Source organism: Canis lupus, chromosome 36, assembly GCF_003254725.2.
Source record: "Canis lupus dingo isolate Sandy chromosome 36, ASM325472v2, whole genome shotgun sequence".
NCBI lineage: Eukaryota > Metazoa > Chordata > Mammalia > Carnivora > Canidae > Canis > Canis lupus.
The window spans coordinates 17,522,464-17,543,921 of NC_064278.1; the positions used below are offsets into that span (position 1 = coordinate 17,522,464).

The window sequence follows — 21,458 nt, forward strand, 5'->3', positions numbered from 1 at the left end:
GCAGAGAGAGAGGGAGAAGCAGGCTCCTTGCTGAGCAGAGTCTGATGTGGGCCTCTCTCCCAGGATCCTGGGATCATGACCTGAGCTGAAGGCAGATACTTAACTGAGCCACCCAAGTGCCCCCAAACTTTCTTCTTTTCTGTAATTAACTGAATATGAATTGAAGCAAAAGTTAGTAAGGTAAATTGTTGACTCACATATGTGTATAGCTTTAAAGTTTTTTTCCTCTGTGGTTTTATGGAGACAGTGAGCTAACTTTTAAACTTTATATGACAAACAAACAATTCTCTCTCTTGCCTTCTCCCCAGAGTAGAGCAGAGTTTGACTTTGTGTAAGAAATCATCATTCTCGGGGCGTCTGGCTGGCCCAGTAGGTAGAACATGTGACTCCTGATCTCAGAGTTGTGAGTTCAAGCCCCACACTAGGCATAGAGCTTACTTTAAAAGAAAAAAAAAGAAGAAGAAGAAATTGGCATTCCTCAGTGACATGGTGTTCCTAAAATGGGATTGCTCGTCAGCTGCACATTAAGATCTCTGAGCCAACTGTGTACATCACTCAGCAGACCTTCCAGTTGTTTATGAAGAAATTTTGTCAATTTATATAGATACAAACTGCCTCCTTCACCTTTTTATTTTGAAAATAATCAAACCTCAAGAGAAATGGAAAGACTAGTGAAACACTCATACAACCTTTACCTAGATTCACCAGTTCTGAACATTTTTGCCACATTCGCTTCCTTTCCCTCTAGACCCATGAACTATTTTTGGAGGTGGAAGGGGGTGGTCAAACCATTTTAAATTAAGTTGTAGGCATAATGCTTAAGTGTGTCCCCCAGTAGATCTCCCAAGAATAAGGACATCCTCTTATCAAAGCAAAATACCATTAATATCCACGGATAAAATAATAGTACCTAATAGATAGTTGGTATTCAAATTTCCCCAAAATCCCAGTAATACCTTCTATAGATTTTGTTTTTTGACTCCAGTACCCAGTTTGTGGTCATGCCTTGCATTTAGTCATCACATTTATTTCTGTCTCCTTATGCTAGAAGTTTTCCTGCTTTTTAAAATAAACTCTCATGACATTGACAGTTAGGAGGACCCCACCCCAGGTGTTTTGTATACATACGGATTTATCTTTTTGCTCCCTCATTGTGAGATTCTGGTTTACAGTTTGGCAAGACTATGCACACACACTTTTGTTATCCGCCTGCTTTTTTATGCAGGTTCAAAATTTTAGTCCTTTGTTTTCTTGTTTGTATGTTTTTATTTTGTTTTTCCTGCTGGTTGTGGTTCGGCACGGTGTGTAAGGAATGACCACTTCCCCAGATAATAGTAAAACTCCTTAGACCGCAGAAGACTATCACTGTAATAATCTCTGGGAGGGGTAATCTGTTCCTCTGGAGACAAACATAATATTTTTTTTTAAACATTCTTGGCAGAGTTCTTTGGATGACTTAATATATTGTAATCAGGGGCAAATTTTCTACTCTTTAATTAAATTCTGCTACGGTGTACAGTCCAGGGAGCCACTTGTAGAAAACACTTGGCCGGCTTCTCTATCATCCCTAAATGGAACCTTGGCTTTTGGGATATAAACCCCGAAATTGGCGTTCAGTCTGCAGCATCGTGGCCCTGCTCGTGCCAGGATGCCCAGCTGGTTAGGTTATGATGTATATTTTGTGTGCAGTGCGCACAGCGTGGAGAGCGGGCATGCCTCGGATGCCGGAAGAGCTATGCAAGGCTGCTGTTGAAAGCATGCCTCCGGTTTGTCAGGCTTCGTGATAGACCTGGTGACACAGTAGCCTTTAGGCAGAGCTGCTCTCGATGTGCAGGAAGCACCGCTACAGGTTTTGTCAGGGGGGAAATCCGAGCCATTTCTCTGTGAACAGCTGTGTTTCAAAGTCTGGACAAGTTGCTGTTGACTTTTGCATGGGCTGCCAGGGTACGTGTTTTCCTTCTGATTTGTTTACAGCCTTGCTTTCCTTTCTCCTAAGTCATCCAGGTTCTTTCTGGAAGTTTCACAGCACTGGCTACACATTCCCTAACGTGGGATTCGGAGGATTTGTTCTAGTATTTTTATAATCCAACTTTTCTTTTTCTTTCTCTCTGCAGATTTTGTGGGAGTCTAATACTTTGTCATTATGAGATGTCGTCTCTCGGTACCTCCTTTGTGCAAATTAAATTTGATGACTTGCAGTTTTTTGAAAACTGCGGTGGAGGAAGTTTTGGGAGCGTATATCGAGCCAGATGGATATCACAGGACAAGGAGGTGGCTGTAAAGAAGCTGCTCAAAATAGAGAAAGAGGTAAGGTCTTTTTCTGCTCTCAGAAATGGTCGTGATTGCACTTATGTAAGCTTTTCAACCGAGTCAGAGGTCACAGGCTGTCAGGGACCTAGCAAGAGAGGCCTTTGGGGCTGATCCATGAGGCTGTTTCCCAATTTCCATTCTGGGAGCCCCATAAATAGAAATCACTGCCACGTGTGTGTTAGGGTTGAGTTCTCCTAGGGGTCATCTGAACTGAGAGGATTTCTTTCCATGGCATGAAAGACCGAATGTTCTCTGAGCTCTCATCGAGGGGGAAGGTGAGGCTTCAGCCCTTCTTAGGCTTCAGGCTTTTCTTTTCCCTAGGTCAGCCGAGAGGGGTCAGTAAAGAGTAACGTGTGAAAATTTTATTCCCTTTCTATTTTGGGTTTCGTGATTTTGTGGCCATCAGGAATTGTCTTTTAAAAAATACAAAGCATTATTTTTCTACTGAAATATACACAATAATAGTTTCTTGGATTTCACCTCGAAGCCAAAAGTGGTGAACTTTGTTTAATAAAGAATTAACAGATGCTAGACAAAGAGCTGCCCTATTCATAAAATCAGAAAAGAGTCTTGGCTTCCAGAGTATGGGACTTGTGCTGGTCCTTCATCTTCGGTACATATGCCCTTCATCTTCCTTAGAAATATGACACAGCTTGGTCACCACGTTCAGTTTGGTACCTGGAGAGTAAAGCTAATTGTGGAGCTGACCTGCAGGGGCTCAGTGGCAGTGATAGCTTTTAACAGCTACCCTCTGTAGCTTGCTTTGGTCATTTCTATTTATGTCCTGTTTTGGCTAATTATTCTTTTTTTTTTCCCCATGTCTTTTTAAAGTGAACTTTCCATAAATATCTTTTAATCTCCCCTGGATGATTTCTTTCTTTCTTTCTTTTTTTCCTCTTAATTGTTGTCAGTGAACCATAGCAATTGATTAGAGAAGGAAACCCAAATGGCAGCACTTTGTGGCATTTCCTCCCAGCAGTGCTGTGTGACTGTGTGATCACCAGCTGGGTTTCCAGTTGTTGAAGCCAGATGAGAAGGTCTAAGATATTTCTGCCTTGGGGTACCAGGAGGTTGTGGAAAGCATTATGGAGCGATAGCTTTTAGTGCCAGTGTGCGCACTATACAGAAGGGTGCTAGGTAGAAAAATAGTAGCCAATTAGTAAAACCATTTCTTACTCTGGATGGACCTAGCTTCTTTTATCTAGTGAACTTTTAAGCCCTTTACAGGCAAGCATTATTGTACCCATTTTATGGATGGGAAAATAGAGATTTGAAAAATATATTAAGGTGCCTCAGGAGGGGCAGTTCAAATCCAGGAGATCAGAACCCCTGTTCTGTGGTTCTTAACTCTGAAATCTATAGTTGACCAGATTGGGGAGAAAATAAACCAATTCTATCCCATTTATATTCAAAATATTTAAGCATGCTAATATTTATAAGCATTAGGTCTTGCAGCTTCAGTACAACACACATGCTCTAATATGGTTATTGAATGTGAGAAAGACTTTTTGAGTCATGGAACAAATTTTGACAGGAAAACAGTAATTGCAACCTATTTGTCCCCTCCCCATTAATACTTTTTTTTTTTTTTAAACTATCTTTGAGAAGCTAGGAAAATGACATAGGAAAGCACAGGGGTGAAAACAGGAATTGGAAACTACAAAGTCCTGCTCTTGTGTAGGATTTTAACCTAAATGTGTATCATTCAGAAATTAGTTGATTTTAACCTAAATGTGTATCATTCAGAAATTAGGTGTCCAAAAAAGGACTTTTTATGGCAGTTTTTTCCAACCCAGGATCCAATCAGGATCACATATTGCATTAATTGCTATATCTGTTTAGTTTGCTTTAACTGAACGTTTTCTCCATTTTTGTCTTTTAAACTTGGACATTTTTGAAGAGTGCAGGACTGTTTTGTAGAATGTCCCTCTTTTTGGGTTTATCTGATTTCCTCTTCCTCTTGCCTAGTTTAAGGTTATGCAGTTTTGAAGTAGGAATACTTCACCGGTCATATGCCTTTGGCGTATCTTAATGGGAAACTACAATGTCCATTTGTCTTGTTACTGGTAATACTAATTTTGACCCTCAACTAAGAGGGGTTCACCCAGTTTCTCCATAGTAAAAATACCTCTTTTCCATCTGTAATTAATAATTAAGCTGCTGGAAGATACTCTGAGGCTATGTAAATATCTTCTCTCAACAAAAGTTACCCAATGTTTTAAGCATCTGTTGGCAATTCTTGTTTGAATGAGATACTATTATAAAGCAAAAAGGTCTAGCATAAGTGAGAGCCTCCCTTTCTTCACTTATTTATTCACCTATTCATTCATTGTTTCATTGTAGACTTTTAGATTCTTTTTAAAATTCAAAATGTTACATTATATTACTGTCGTTATTCCCTTTCATGCTGAAAATGTCCCAATGCAAGAGTCCCTTCAAGTTAGTTCCTGTGTCCTTTTGATGTCTCCATCACTTTTTAGCATTTCCTTATTTCCTGGCACAAGAAGATGTTCCAGGCTGATCTCGTTCCTGCAATCAGCCATTTCTTCAAGAAGCCCAGGTTCAGGGTACCTGATTTGAAACCATGATATTTAGAAACCAAGATTTGGATACTCGTTTGGCTTCATGTAGACTTGCTTTAAAAAAAAAAAAAAAAAGCCTTTGGGGACCCCTGGGTGGGCACAGTTGGTTTAGCATCTGACTCTTGGTTTCTGCTCAGGTCATAATCTTGAGGTTGTGGGATTGAGTGACGTGCAAAGTCTGTTTGAGATTCTCTTCTTCCCCTGCCCTTCCCTATCCTATACTAACTCTTCCTCAGATATGCAAATCTTAAAAAAAAAAAAAATTAAAAGAGCCTTTGTTCTTTGGGAGGAAGAATGATTACAGATAAATTATACCTATACAAGCATTTAATTGAAGCATTAATATGGCTAGCTATGATTTGTGATCATGTGTTAGGGATGTAAATTGGTAAACTACTTGGAAAGAGATTAGCAAAATGTATCAAAAGTCTTAAAATATTTACTCTCTTTAAGCCAGCAATTTTACTTCTATGACTTCATCCTAAGGAAATAATCAGAGATATGCAGAAAGATGGATAGAATAGGCTGCTCATCTCAGATGGAAAATGGTGAAGAACTGGAAACAACCCAAGTATTCTGTAACAAATTATCTTTTAAATTATGCTACTTCTCTTTTTTTTTTTTTTTTTTTTTTAAATTATGCTACTTCTCAAACACACACACACACACACACACACACAGGCAAATATGGGAGGTGATAGATATGAAAGGATTCACACAGTGGAAGTAACACAGTACATATGTGTAGTAAAATTATGTTTTATACTTTTAAAATATTACAATTTTATCTGTTGATTATGCCTCAGTAAAGCTGCAAAAAATTATTCTACACCTGTACGATGGAATTCTGTTGCATTTGGAAGAATATTTAGAGAACTAAGGAAATGCACGTTATTATGTCGCTAAGTGGTAAAGCAAGCTACAAAGCATTGTACATACATAGTAAGGTCTTGGGTGTCTGCTTGGTGTCTGTTTGGTGTTTTTATGTTTTTCTTATACTTCTGTTGTTTTCCATATTCTTCTATAATCTCATATTTCCCCTCAACAGTTTATTGTGAAAATTTCAAACATAAAGAAGAGTTGAAGGAGTTTTCTAGTGAACATCTATATGTCTACCATCTAGGGTCTGTCATTAACATAAATACTTGCTTCATCACATATATATTCAGCTATGTGTCCTTCTATCCATCAATCCATTTTGATGCAATTCAGAATAAGTTGCATGCATCAGTACCTTTCCCCTTAAATACTTCAGCATGCATATTATTACCAGAGTTTCGTAGGTGTTTACTGTTTTGTTTCCTTTTGAGGTAAAATTTACATACAATGAAGTGCACAGATCACTCAGTTTTGACAAATATGAACACTGCGTGAGCCTTATATTTACTTTTATAATTGGAAAAAAATAAAAAAAATTATAGCTCTGACAGTCTATGTCACTTTCTCAGGATGTTCAAGTGAATGGAGTTTTATAAAATTCTTCAATATGTCACAGATTACTAATTTTCCTGTCTCAATATGTGCGCCTAAAATGTTTAATGTTTACTTTTCTATCGATTTTTTTCAAAGAATTCTTCAGTGATAATTTAGCTTATGTTAGTTGCAGATTTACTTACGGTGCACTATTTATTTTTGTTAAGAATTTCAACAGGAAAAAAATAATATCTGAAGGATATTATTATAAAGGTAAGGAAAGAAGTCATTATCGTATCTTTTTGGTGAATCTCAGATGAGTTGAGATCGAACAGTATTGTTTAGGCAGAAATTGAAGCAGGAAGTGGAGAAGGCAGGGAAAGACATTGCAGGTCAAGGTCCTCTTTCCAAGCACTGACCTCACACAGCACAGAGAATTAGTTCATCAGCTTCACGACCCTTTTAGAAAGGCTAATCACAACAGCTTCATTTTGCTCTTGCAGTATATTTAATGATATGTTAAACCAGACATGTCTGCACATGATATGTTTTTCCAAGAGATGGAGACCTGCGAGCATTTATGTTACCTTGACATCCGTGGGTATCCTACTGATAGTAGGAAACCAGACTTAAGTATGAGATACGAAAATGATTCCTTTTGTTTCCCCAAAAGAACTGAAAGGAAACAGAGTGTTCAAGAGGTGAAATATGAGGATTTTTTGCCTTGCCTTTTGCAAAGCACCACTCCCTTTATTTAAAAACACACACACAACAAACTTACCAAATTTGTTGTAGAAATGTTGAAATCCAGATAAATTCAGGTTTTGAAACTGTCCCATGCTGTATCTATAATTAAAGAGAGAACATCAAAATGTCAAAACAGGGCATAAGAAGAGGAACTACCAAGCAGCTTTTGTATAAAGGGGGAAATGCCTGTGAGAAACAGAAAATACACTCTTGAAATCGACACAGAGAACTAAAAGGAAAAGCTTCTCTTACACGGACTTCACCAACGCCACGGCATTTAGTGGCTCACCGAAGGCTGGCAAATGTTTTTATCACTGTCTCAGCCCCGGGGAGACCCGTCTTCCTTTGCTCTGCAGCTCTGGGGCTGACCTTTTACTAAAGAGTCGTTTGCGTGGACGTCTGCTGTGGGACGTCTGCTGTGGGAACGCTATTTTATTTTCCCCTGACTCTGAACACAGCAAGGAAGCATGAAACGGCATCGTGTCTCCTTGGTAAATCCTCTCCGTGTTTAAGTACATTGATAGGACGGAGGCAAGCGGAGATATTGTGGCTGCCCGCAGCCGCCGCGGAGTTCTGGCAGGTGTGGCATTGATCCGGGATGGTGCGTCTGCAGGCCGCGGGGCACCTGCCGCCAGCACGAGGGCCGACTTCACCGTGGCAGAGCTGGCAGCCGGGCCGTCGCGGCTGCGCCCTCCAGTGCCCGCCCCCGGGTGCCAGCCTGGGCGCCTCCCCTGCGCTCAGGAGGCCTGCGCTGGGCGCTCCGCCGAGGCAGCCCCCGCACAGCTGTTCCGTCCCCAGGCAGGATTCGCCCCTTCTGGACTTTTCCCATTTAGGTCAGTGGTCCTCCAAAGTGTGCCCTTTGGCCCCGAAGCATCAGGCTGCCCCTGGGAGCTTGTTAGAAGCCGCCTTCCGGGGCCTCCCATCTGCGGGGTCACAAGCTCCGCGGGGGCCTGGCAGGGCGGCCGAGCCTTCCAGAGCTGCCCGACGCCCACTGGAGGGCACGTGCGGGTGCTCAGGGTGTCAGCGGTGGTTTGGAATTTCAGGTGACCCTGTCAAACCGGCAGTGGCCTAGAGGCTGTCGGATCCCCGCGGTCGCCCCCGGCCGCGGGCACAGGTCCCACCGGGCCGTGTCCCCGAGCACGAGAGCGAGGCCTTCCCGTCCCGGGCCCTCACCCGCCTCTCAGCACCCACGCCCTGGGCTCGGCAGGAGGGTGACGTGCGATAACACACGGAGAAGGGGCTCGAAGAGCCGCTGACTCGTCGCAAGCGCGGGACGACGGTCCGCTGGCAGGTGCACGGCACAGCCGTCCTCTGCGGTCAGGCTGGCCGATCGGGTCACGTTTGGTGAAAGCTCCAGTTCGTGGTTTGCTAGAACCTTCCGTGGGGGGAAAGGTGCCTCCCCAGCCCTGGGGCGAGCCCCCGAGGGCCGGGGCGGGCTCTGCCTTCCCCGATGCTGTCGCCGTCCCGACCATCTTCATCTTCACTGTCCCGGGTAGCCCTGCTGCGGTCCCTGGGCCCCGTCCTTCCGGGTGGCAGCCCGCCCGAGACCCGCAGCCTCCCGCCCTGCCCGCCTCGCCTCGGCCAGCCCGGGCCTGCCCCTTGACCTCTGCTCCGTCCTCGTCCTCGGGAAGGGTCCTGGGTGGGCACACCCGCAGCCCCGCCTCTGTCCCTGAGCTCCCGAGGGGGGGGGGTGGCTTCCTTCAGCTGCGTGGTGCCGGAGCTCCCGGCTCTTGCCTTCTCTGTAAGGTCTCTGCTGTGTGATTTTTACAAATGCTCCAGCTTTTCTACCCTTTAGGCTGCCCTGCCACTCCTGCTTAGGAAATTTTAAACATTTCAGAGTGCCATATACTTCTACTTTGGTGCACCATGTGTAAATCATCACTTAGAGAATAAGCACTGTTAAATCATCTTATTTCATATTTTTTAAAAAGATTTTATTTATTTATTCATGAGAGACAGAGAGAGAGAGAGACGCAGAGACATAGGCAGAGGGAGAAGCAGGCTCCATGCAGGGAGCCCAGCATGGGACTCGATCTTATGGGACTCCAGGATCATGCCCTGGGCCGAAGGTGGTGCTAAGCCGCTCAGCCACCCAGGGATCCCTCATCTTATTTCATAATTAACGTAGTCCTCATCCTGAGATTGAACCCCGGGCTCCAAGCTCAGTGGGGAGTCTGCTTGTCCCTCTGCCCCTCCCCCTGTTCATGTTCTCTTTCTCTCAAATAAATAAAATCTTTAAAAATAAATAAATAAATAGGTATCTAGAATTTTCTTCTTTGTTTTCTAGTGAAGACAGGAAGTCACACAAAGGGTATACTGAGCAGCTATCCATCACTCAGCCTGTCTCTGTGTGGCAGTTTCCTTACTAGGTGCTGATAATTTAAGACCTTCCCTCCCCGCACCCCCTGCCCCAGGTGAACTACTCAAAAGAGATTTAAGAAATTAGACACATATTGAACAAATGTATATGTTAAACGAGTAAGCACGTATTGCTGATGTTTCTGAGGGCTGCACAAACCTCGGAGGAGAGGTAATCAATCATAGGTGGGGAAAAGCCATAGGAAGGGCTTCTCCTAGAACCAGGGGGGTTTAGAACTGAATTTGATTAGAAAGTCACCTGAATTACAAATAATGTTCTTATCATGATCTGTGAATTGCAGTTACATGCAGACGAGCATCACTTTTGGCTTTTCTTCAGATTAATGATGTGACCATAAAAATCTTTAATCTGCAAAAACCCCTATTCCTCCTTATCTTTGCTGCTCAGTTGTTTTACATTTTTACAGTCCTTTCAAAACTTTGTTAGATTACATGTTTACTTGCATGTGGAAGTTATTTTTGATTGGCCATGTGAGGAACATTAATTGCAAACTGTTATTTCAACTCTTCATTAAAGTATTATTGATCTCGGTATATTAAGCAATAAGCATTTCGGTTAGTTAATATTATCCAGTTAATTAATATCCAGCCGTGCTCTAAATATTGTGCTGAAATCAAACCAATGAATGTATTCCAATAAAAATGTTGTATCCTGACTGGTGTAATACAAAGGTAGGTTCTTTCTTTATAAAAATAGTATGAAGCACAAATTGAATTTCTGAGAAATTCAGAGCCAGATACAGAGAGAACAACTGAAAAATTGGAGAAGAGCCATCCATGAGTATTTCAGACAGTTTCAAAATAGATATGATTGGCTGTTAGTCTTCACAATAGGATTATGTCACTTGGGTATCAAAAAGGTATCTAGGGGTGCCAGGGTGGCTCAGTTGGTTAAGTGTCTGACTTTAGCTTGGGTCATGATCTTGTTGTCTTGGGATTGAGCTCTGGGCTCCAAGCTCAGTGGGGAGTCTCCTTGTCGCTCTGCCCCTCCCCCTGCTCATTCTCTCTCTCTCAAATAAAATCTTTAAAAATAAATAAATAGGTATCTAGAATTTTCTTCTCTGTTTTCTAGTGAAGACAGGAAGTCACACGAAATTACCCAAGATAGAGACCATCTTGTTAATTTTTTTTTATTCATGCCTAATTCCTGCTCCTGGTTAGGACACCCAGTTCCTGTCTGAATATTGCCTTTGAAGACATGTGAGATGCAGGCTGTTTAGTTTTGGAACAGTTTAATTCTTAGAAAGTTCTTTATAGTGTAACTTCTAGGCATTGATAATGGGCTCTGGCTCTGGGGCCACATAGAACAAATCTTACCCTCTTCTGTATGTCAGCTGCTTGAGCACAGGATCTAGATCTTACTGATCTTTGTATTTCCTGAGCTCACTGTAAACAATCTGTACATCTATAGGGCATAAGTAAACAAAATAATAAACCTGGTGTTCACACCTCAGCTTTTTTCACTTGTGAGATTTACAGAAAGGTCTTGTATTCCTGACTCTAGAAAAAATACAATTTGCCATTCCTAGTCTACTTTGTAGCTTTTCCTTCTTCATGTTTGGCTGAGTTTTTGAATTCTTAATGAATTCATTTGTCTTTGAATGAAAGCTTCTATAGCAGCTAGGGAGGATTTTCCTGGCCATGGTTCTTACTTTTTTTTTTTAAAGATTTATTTGTTTGTTTGTTTGTTTGTTTATGATAGAGAGGCAGAGACACAGGAAGAGGGAGAAGCAGGCTCCATGCAGGGAGCCCGATGCAGGACTCGATCCCGGGACTCCAGGATCGCGCCCTGGGCCAAAGACAGGCACCAAACCACTGAGCCACACAGGGATCCCCATTTTTTTTTATGTGTTTCCAAAAAAGAAATCCAAGATGCTTTTTCTTAGCTCTGTTAATATCAGATGTTCATTGATCGATGACCTGAGAAAAATTAAGGTGTCCTAAATGAAATGAGACTGCCGGAATCTTAATGACTTGAGAATGTGACTTTTATCCCTGTTGCTGGTTGTCAGAAAATAGTGCTTGGTAAAATCAGCTACACTGATAAGGATGGAAATGTCTGGTGAGTGTGTGTGCAGGCTCTGTGAAAAGAGGAGGGGACTATAAGGCTGCTCTGCTTTTAAAGAGAGATTATATTAAGCAATTAATGAACAGAATCAGTTTAACTCATTAAATTTTTAAAACATGTAGAACAGCACTTCCTTCAGTGGGAAACTAAATTGCTTCTGTTATTAGAACTGTAGTTGTAGGGATCCTCTGCCTGTGTCTCTGCCTCTCTCTCTCATGAATAAATAAATAAAATCTTAAAAAAAAAGACATACATTAAAAAAAACTGTAGTTGTACAGTTGATCATAAGCAACAGGTATTCGTTTTTATGTCATCGGATGGGTATTTTTAAATACAGTACACAGGTTTGTTGGCATCTAAACTGACTTTTCCTAAACCAGTTCAACTGTGGGCGAATCTTTAAAGTCATGAAACTGGGACAACTTTTTCCCCTCAAAATCTCAGGACAGGTTCTTAACCACAAACTAAGGCCCTAAGTGTAATCTGCATTCTTCCTTGGGAAAGAGTTTATACTCCAAAGAGCCTGGGAATTGTGGCTAGGGCCAGGGTACCTGTCTCGGAACAATGAGGATATGTGGGAAACTCTGCTTCTAGGTAGACTTAACTCATCTGCTGAACAGACCAGGAACAGACTTTTAGTAAGAGATTCAGAGATTAATATTAACTGGATTCAGGAATGTGGAATGTTAAAAATTTATATTCTGCCTTGTTTCAAAAATAATTTAAAATTGTTGGCAGGTAGAACAAGTATATATTTGAGGTTCCAGGGAAGACCCTCTGAGCCCCCAGAATCTCTCTCTCCTAAATGTAGGGCAAAGAAATAGAAGAAAATGGGCATTTCTTGAGTTCCCATTATTTGCAGCCACTATTTTAGGCAGTAGACCTATATTCTCTATTTAATCCTATTACTAATGCCTAAAATTTTGGTATTGATAATTCCACTATTTAAGATAGTTTCTCGGGGATCCCTGGGTGGCGCAGTGGTTTGGCGCCTGCCTTTGGCCCAGGGCGCGATCCTGGAGACGTGGGATCGGGTCCCGCGTTGGGCTCCCGGTGCATGGAGCCTGCTTCTCCCTCTGCCTGTGTCTCTACCTCTCTCTCTCTCTGTCTCTCTCTCTGTGACTATCATAAAAAAAAAAAAAAAAAAAAAGATAGTTTCTCCTGATAAAACTGCACATACCACTGAGAAAGGTAACTCAACATGTTAGTAAGACCTTACAGTGAATGACATATGTGATTTTTCCCCTACGCATGTACTTTTCTAGGTGGGGGGCATATAATTGTTGTTGTAAGAAGCTATGACCTGAACAGATTACTAGGAAATCTCCTTTTTGGTATTCTCTTGTCCAACAAATATTATTACATGCAAGGTACCGTTTTAGATACTGGAGCCATACCGGTGATAAAATAGACAATAATTCATGTCCTTTTAGAGCTTACCTTCAAATGTGGGAATAAAACATTAATTAAATTGTATGTTAAAGCATAAGATGCTTACCCCTTCTTAAATATGGGCTGAACTTAGTGACTCAGTTGCAAAGACTGGAGTATAGAAAAGGAAAAACTGAGAACTTTAGGCTCCGTAACTTTATACAGTGGACAAACTTGGTAGGTGCCAAGTGATCTGGGTTAGCATCACTAGGGATAAGCCGCATCAATGTGATGTGACGAGACACACCTCATCTCTGTGGTCTTCTTCCCCAAAACCTGTAATGCCAGTCTAGTCATGAGGAAAATACCAGATAAACTCAAATTGATGGACATTCTACAAAATGCCTGGGCGCTGCCTCTCGGGGTTGTTGGCAAAAACTGTCAGAATCCAGAAGAGGTTAAGGAGGCAAGGAGAGCAAACATTTGGTATCCTGAATTGGATTCTAGAATAGGAGGGGAGAAAAAAAAAGGCATTGGTGGAGAAAATGGTGAAATGGTGAAATCCAAATAAAGTCTAGAGTTTAGTTATTAGTAATATACCAGTGGTGGTTTTTCAGCTTTAACAAGTCTGAGTGGTGCAACATGTTAAACTTAGGGGAAACAAGGTGAGCGGGACTGTCTGCCTTATCTTTTCAACTTTTCTGTACATCCGAAATTATTCCCAAATTAAAAGTTTATATTAAAAAAGTTTATATAAAAAATATAAGGAAAAAACAGCAGAGTAAGGGAAACCAGGAGGGCCAGCGTGGGGTCAGAGTTGCAAATTAAGGTGTGTTGGGCAGAGGATATTGGTACAAACTTGAAGGAGGTGAGAGAGAGAGACAGAGAGAGAACCCTGTGCTTATATGTAGGTAAAACTCCCCAAAGGGACAGGCAAATGCCAGGTGGGGGCATAGCTGTTGGATTGGAGAAATAGCAAGGAGGCCATTGTTGTGGAGTGGATGCGGGGAGGAGGAACAGGAAGTGAGGCCGGAGACGGAGCAAGGCTGAATGGCATAGAGCCTGGTAGGCAACTGTAAGACCTTCTGATTTCAACTTGGGTGGGAAATAGTGAGCAACTGAATGCTTTGGGTTAGAGCAGTGAAATTATTTGACTTGTGTTTTTAATATGGCTACTCTGGATAAACTGTTGAGAAAAGACCATATGGGGCAGAGGCAGGGGCAGTAGGGCCAGTTAGGATTATCATCCTGGTGAGAGGTATTTGTGTCTGGGACCAGGAAGGTTGCCATGGAGGCAGTTCAGATGTGGTTGCATTTGGGGTTTGTTTTAAAGATAGAGCTAACCAGATTTGCTCACTGATTGGACATGCTGTGTAAGCATAAAGTCGCAGAAGGCCCAAAGGCTTTGCTCTGAGGGCACGGAGGATGTATTTGCCGTCTTGTGAAATAGGGAAGATTGTGGGTGGAACAGATTTGTGAGAGAAGACGAGGAGTTCATTTTTGATACAAGCGGTGAAAAATTTGATTCAGCACCCTAAAGAAATACCATTTACAATACAATAAAACTATGAAATAGTTGGAAACATCCCAAATATCCATCAACAGAGGAAAGGATAAGCAAAATATTGTATATGGAGGTAGCGCAATAGTATTCATCCCTTAAAAAATAAATGAAATTGGGGTACACCCTAGAACATGGCCGAATCTTTTATTTATTTATTTATTTATTTATTTATTTATTTATTTATTTATTTATTTATTTATTTTATGATAGTCACAGAGAGAGAGAGGCAGAGACACAGAGGGAGAAGCAGGCTCCATGCACCAGGAGCCCGACGTGGAATTCGATCCCAGGTCTCCAGGATCACGCCCTGGGCCAAAGGCAGGCGCTAAACCGCTGCGCCACCCAGGGATCCCCGAACATGGATGAATCTTGAAAATGGCATGCTAAGCAAAAGCCAAACACAAAAAGGACAATTACTGCATGATTTTACCTATACAAGGTGCCTAGGGTAGGCAAATACAGATGCGGAAGGCAGACAGTGGTACCCAGCGGCCAGTGGGAATAGGGAGCATCAATAAGTTGATACAGAATTTCCGTTTGGGATGATGAACAAATTCTGGGAGAGGATCGTGGGGACGTTTGTGCCACAATGTGAACAACGTCCTTAATGCGTCATGCGTCGTACACTTACAGACAGCGGTTGAAATGGTAAATTTTATATTATGTACCACAACTAAAATATAAAGTTCTATTTCTAAAAAGAAATATGAAATACTAAAGGATAAATGTAACCAGAGAACTATGCGAGATCTTTATACCGCAAACTGTCAAGTGCTGCTGAGAGAACCGAGAGAAGGCATCGGTAAGCGGGGAGGTACATGACATTCATGGTCAGAACGTGCTGTTAAGGTGCCGGTTCTCCTGAGATGGATTTGCCATTTGGTTCGGTACAAGCCCAGTTGTCACACCAGCCAGTTTTTGGTAGAAATTGACAAGCAGGTTGTAAGACCTGTGTGATAACGTAAAGGACGTGGCACAAACAAAACAGTTTTGAAAAAGAACCATGTTGGAGGCCTTCCACGATGTCCTACCTCGTTTCGTTACTTATTGTAAAGCCCCAACACCAAGCCTCGGTGGTGTTCACGTTGCAGATCGACCGTGGAACAGAACAGGGTCCAGAAATAATAGATCCATATTTGGTCAGTAGATTTTTGACCAAGGCACCAAGGCACCAAGGCACCAAGGCACCAAGGCACCAAGGCAAGGCAGCGAAGGCAAGGGTCACGTTTTCAACAAAAGGGGCTGAAACAATCAGCATCTGTGTGCAAGACCCCGAGAACCACGGGACTGAGGAAGCCTAGGACGGCTGCCGAGCAGCAATAGCTGCACATTCAGCTCAGCAGGTGCAGGGGTGGAATAGACCGAGACCTGGGGTTTTGGGGGGTTGTGGTCTTCCTGAGTACAGGGCAGTTAAAAGCACAAGGAGGGAGGTGAGGATGCACCCAAAGGAAGGGTAAGGAATTTAAGCTAGGTAAGGAAGGAAGGGAAGACAGCTGGGAAGGAAGTGCGGGTGGTCATAGGCCGTGGGGCCACTGGATCCCAGGTGCTAACAGGAGGAGCTGGGAGTAGAAGCGGGGTGGGGGTGTGTGTGCAGTGATTGAAACTACTGGGTCTAGGGTGTGAGCAAAGGAATGCGTGACTAAGGTGTGGGGAAGCACTGGATCCTTGCAGCCGAGTTCAAGGGCTTGAGGGGACAAGTGCCAGAGCCTCGTTTACGTGCATGTGAACATTCCCACACTGTGAGACAAGAATAGTAGTTGGGGAAGATGTCAGTGAGCCAGGAGCGAAAACCCTCAAGAAATGAAGAGTCCTCTTGGGAGTTGTTGGTGTGTGTTGGCAACAGTGAAGGATGAGGGATGGTGCGGCCTGATGAGGACGCAAGAGTCAGCCTCTAGGGAGGGGGCGAGCGGTCAGGAGGAGGTAATGAGCGGCGAGGAGGACCCCTGCGCACCGCCAGGCCCCACGGAGCAAGTGCTGAGGGGGACCCGCTCCTGCCCTGGAGAGAGGGCGGCCTGTGGAGCGGAGCCCGGCCTCCGTCGGGGAAGGCGATGCGCAGGTTAGGGAAGACGTTCAGGGGCAGGGTGTCCAGCTGCTGGCCTGAGGGCCCAGGGCAAGGGTTTCAGGAAGTGGGGGACCTGGGGATGGGGTCCGGCTGGACTGTGCGCGGTCACACAGGGGTGAGCAGGTGGGAGAGGGGCCCGACGACCCGGGGCGGCTTGTCTCGTGGTGAAGACCCGAACAGGGGGCCTAGGCCCGGGGCGCTCCAGTAGGCCGCGGAGGCAGGGAGGGCTGGGGGCGAGGGCTCCCCGGGCCTGGCCGCCAGAGACAACAGAAGGGATTTTCCTGGACTCCAGGGTGCGTGACACGTGTCGTCTGGAAATTGTCAGTGACTCTGAGGAGATAACTATCTGAGATCAAGGCCATTCGAGAGAAACCAGGAAAACCTTCTTTCTGGCAGGATGTCCTTAACGGGGAATCCGTCCGCTGGCTGAGATGGCAGTCGAAATACTTATGAAGACCCTAGAATGAATTTTCATTTGCCGGTTCTAAACCAAGTCGTCTGTCTTTCGCTGAAGATGGAGGCTTTAGTCCCTAGGAAGCTGTAGAGCCAAGTGCTTTCAGAGCCTGCGCTCCGGACTCGGGCAGTGGACACTCGCCTCCAGGCTGCGCTGGTCATTACTTAACCGGATCTTAGTTTCCTCTCCTGTGAAATGTAGATAATAAGAGGGCCTGCTTCGTGGGGTGATCATGAGGGCCAGGTGGGGTAGTCCCCTGAGGACACTCAGCACGCTTCCCGGCACCCAGTCCACTTTCAGCATTTGTGACTGCTGTGACAGTGGTTAGTTCAGCAACTTACAGTGTGAACACACCCAGTATTTATACTCTCCTCTGTGGCTTGTTGAGCACATTTCAGCAGAGCTTTCTTTTTTAAGAGCTGTCGAGAGGCACCGAGGTGGCTCAGGGGTTGAGCGTCTGCCTTTGGCTCAGGGGGTGATCCCAGGGTCCTGGGATCAAGTCCCACATCAGGCTCCCCACAGGGAGCCTGCTTCTCCCTCTGCCCGTGTCTCTGCCTCTCTCTCTTTGTGTCTTGTGAGTTAATAAATAAAATCTTAAAAAAAAAAAAAAGCTGCCAGTAACTAGCTACATACCTATAGTATAGTGTTTCCCAAACTTTTAAAATCCACGTTTTCTATGATACTATATACCTGTTCCTTCCCCTTTCCCTATCTGCCAGAAGTTGGTATCTTCCCCCCAGTGGAGAATCCTTATCATATAGGATCCTTATGGTGGCATCATAGAACAATATGGAGATATCCCCCCCGCCCCGCACCAACCCCATACAAGATTGGTGGAGGTGGGAAGGAATGATGTCACTTACAGTGGTGAAGGGGTAGGTAATGGGCACACTCATCTCTTGGTGTCAGTTGGCAGCAGTGAGGGATTATGGATGATGCAGTCGAATGACATAGCATTCAGCTTCTAGGGAGGAGGCGAGGAGGGCTGTCTGGAAGTGGTAATGAGCGAGGAGGGCCCCCTGCTTACCTCCAGGCCCTGATGGAAAAAGGGCTGCAAGAGACCTGCTAGCTGCCATTGAGAGAGAGGCCTGCAGAGGAGAGCCGGGCAGGGTTCAGAGAAGTGTAGACTTCCAGTGGAAGTCTAAAATGGCAGGCATGACCTTCCAGAGGGCGGTTTGGGAGATTCACAGAGGTCTGGAAATGAAATGTCATTTGACCCATCAACCCTCACTTTTGAGAATTTGTTCTAAGGGAATAATTGGAAAAAATGCACAGGCGAATGTATCCAGAGTTGTGTATGGCCATGAAAAATGGGAAACAGTGAGCATGTGCTATTTTTATAAAAATAATAAAAGAAAGTGGAGCCGACCAATTGCATGGAATCTTACTTTTAGCATGGAGACAGGGAAAATATCTTTATAATTGGCCTGTTCTGTACACCTCGGCAATTCACCTCCTGTTTTGTTTTGAATCATGCAAAGTGCTTTGAAGTTTCCTTATATGTTTTTTGATATTTTCTGCTTCACCTCTCCCACAGTATTGTTGATGACCCAGAATTTTAATCTCCTTGTTTATCTTTCTTTTTCCCTCCAATTTCTTTGCTGTCATGAGGCTCTGCATACATATGGTATAAAGTAAACATGAATTCTACTTAAGAGTTTCTCCAGGCCTTAGTTGATAGCTGGAGAAACACTACAGACATTTTAAGTTAAGTGTAATTTGCATTTATCTGGGCACTTGGCACCTTCTTTGTAGTATTCTTTGGGAATACAAATAGAACATTTGTTTGTTAACCAATAAGGCTGTAGAACTCTGTGTTTCTGGCTTGCTCCAGATTTGGTAATTATAAGGGGAAGAAATCTGTATTTGCTCTGTAGGTGAAAATGTATAAAGAACTTCTAACTCACTACTTGGGTGGTATTCGAAATACGGCTTTTCCTTTATCATTGTGGATTTTTTTCCTCTTTGTTTTAGCAAACTCATAAAGGATCTGGAATGTTTACCCACAGCCGTTTGTCAGGATGAGTTAGGAAGAAATTGTCCTTTTTAAGAACTGTATATAAACAGAGAAAAACATTTCACACCTGTTTATCTTAGCAGGGCCTGCAGAAAGGGGTGGGGGGAGGTAGATCCTCCATTAACTCTTCCACCCAGAGAGCAATTTAGAAAAGAGGCAGAGTGTCCTGCGACCATGTCAGCTTTGGATAAGAGCACCCAGAGCCAGACAGGGACCCACCATTTGTGTCTACACACAAAAACCTTTCCGAAATTTCTTATTTCTCTCTTTGAGTCCATCTTTCAGCTCACCTAGCTGAATTATCTATGTTTATAAGATATTTCTATAATACATTTTCAGAAATACACTTTTTTCTTTAAGATTTTATTTATTTGAGAAAGAGCATGAGCACAAGTGGTAGGGGAGGGGCAAAGGCAGAGAGAGAAGCAGCCTCTGCGCTGAGCAGGGAGCCAATGTGGGGCTCAATCCCAGGACCCTGGGATCATGACCTGAGCCAAAGGCAGATGCTTAACCGACTGAGCCACCCAGTTTTGGTCCCCAATTGATATAGCAAATATCTTTCTCATCCTAGTATTTTAGGAAATCTTGTTGGAGGTGTGGTGTGATCTATGTGTTTCCTCTAAAGGAATGTTTGATGATCCTCTTTTAAGATATTATTAATTCAGGGGCACCTGGGTGGCTCAGTGGTTGAGCGTCTGCCTTCAGCTCAGGGCGTGATCTCTGGGTCCTGAGATGGAGTCCTGCATTGGACTCCCCACAGGGAGCCTGCTTCTCCCTCTGCCTATATCTCTGCCTCTCTCTATGTCTCTCATGAATAAATAAATAAAATCTTTAAAAAACGATATTATTAATTCAATTCTGTAATAAGTAAGATATAATAAGTTAATACCTTTTTAACTTTAAGAAAAAACCCAGAGTCTTTTTTAATACAACTTCTAAATCAAAATAAGTGATGTCCTCTTTGACTAAATCAGTTCATAAGCTATATAAGAAAATTAGTCTATTTTTCCATTTGCTACCATGTCTCATCCCTGAATCTCTCTCCATATAACCACTTGAACCACTTCATCTTGCAGATGTTCCCACTGTACTGGGCTTCAGTGCCTGCCTCAGTTAACATCTCTGTGCTGTCTTTGACCATCATCCTGAGTCAATTTGGTACCCACCCTACGGCCCTCTGAGCCCGACTGCAGACTTCTATCACCACCACTTCTTTGTCCTGCAGCCACTTAGGGGTAAACCCCTCAGCATCTCACAGCTTCTCACAGCTTAGAACTGCTACTTCACCTTGAAAAGAACAAGCCTGAGCTTCCCTTCTCTGCCCATAATTTATCTTATCCAGTCTTCCAACATTTCTGCTTTTCTTTACCCTTATCATGACATCTGGCCCGGGTTCTTCAAACTCAGCACTCCCCTTTTTAAATATCTTTTTAAAATTGAAGTAGAGTCAACATACAGTATTACATTAGTTTCAGGTCCTCAGCATGGTCATTCAACTGTTATATATGTTCCAAAATGCTCGCCACAGTAAGTGTAGTCACCATCTGTCACCATACAAAGTTTCTACCGTATTATTGCCTAGATTCCCCCGTTTGGATTCACTTGCCTCCACGCCTGCAGGTTTCCCACCACGTACTTATTTCAGTGCTTACCTCTTAATCCTGTTAAATCCCCCTCTCCTCATCTCCTTGACCTTCTACTCTTTGAAGACAAAGGCAGTGGCTTAGTGCATCTGTGCATCACCTTGAACAGTGTGAATTTCTTTTCTTAATGCACAGGTGAATGTTAACATATGTGTTCACAGATTGAGTTTCAGTAACTTTTGGCTGTGTCAGAATTTAATAAACCTACCATCAGAGGACAAATATTTACGCCACCAAGGACCCCAACTAACAGAGCTGCAAGGTCTGTACTTTGAGGGCTGCACACTCTAGAATCTACACACAGTAACCTGTGGGAGTGAAGTTGGCCTGGCATCACACAGTGGGAGGCATCACACAGCCTCTGCGCTGTGTAGCTAGCTGTGTGCCAGTCCTCCCGGGTTGTCATTCAGAACGTGGTCCAAATTGGTAGCTCATGGGGGTGTCTGTCCTGCAGATATGTCCCACAGTAGTCTAATGTTTAAAAATTCATGGTCAACATTTAAAAGTTTGATGATTTTAGATAAAAATCCGGATTCCTAACTTCCTTTAAAGCAAACTGGATCTGTGTTGTTGAGTGGTAACACTGGTGACTTCATTGGTCATTTGGAAGCATCAGGTCTTTGGTTTTTTTTTTAAGATTTATTTATTTATTAGCATGTGCATTTCAAGGGAGGGGCGGAGGGAGAGAATCTTAAGCAGACTCCCCGCTGACCACGGAGCCCAACACGGGGCTCGATCTCATAATCCTAAGATCACAACCTGAGCTGAAACCAGGAGTCAGACTCAACTGACTGAGCCACCAGGCACCCTGGAACTATCAGTTCTAAAGGATTAGTGAAGTTCGGTTC

General features: G+C 43.5%; 1 protein-coding gene across 8 annotated transcripts in view; it reads left to right on the forward strand.

Moving 5' to 3' along the window:
- MAP3K20 (mitogen-activated protein kinase kinase kinase 20) overlaps nucleotides 1-21,458 on the forward strand; it is a 177,271-nt gene that overhangs the window by 12,354 nt on the left and 143,459 nt on the right. For 7 of the 8 annotated variants that reach the window (XM_025460213.3, XM_049106229.1, XM_025460215.3 and 4 more), the window contains one exon: nucleotides 2,115-2,307. In XM_025460213.3, the coding sequence (XP_025315998.1) occupies nucleotides 2,149-2,307 (159 nt within the window). In that variant the 5' untranslated portion in view covers nucleotides 2,115-2,148. Of the gene's footprint in view, nucleotides 1-1,665; nucleotides 1,945-2,114; nucleotides 2,308-21,458 lie in introns of those variants that run through there. The other variant, XM_025460212.3, reaches the window with a different exon arrangement.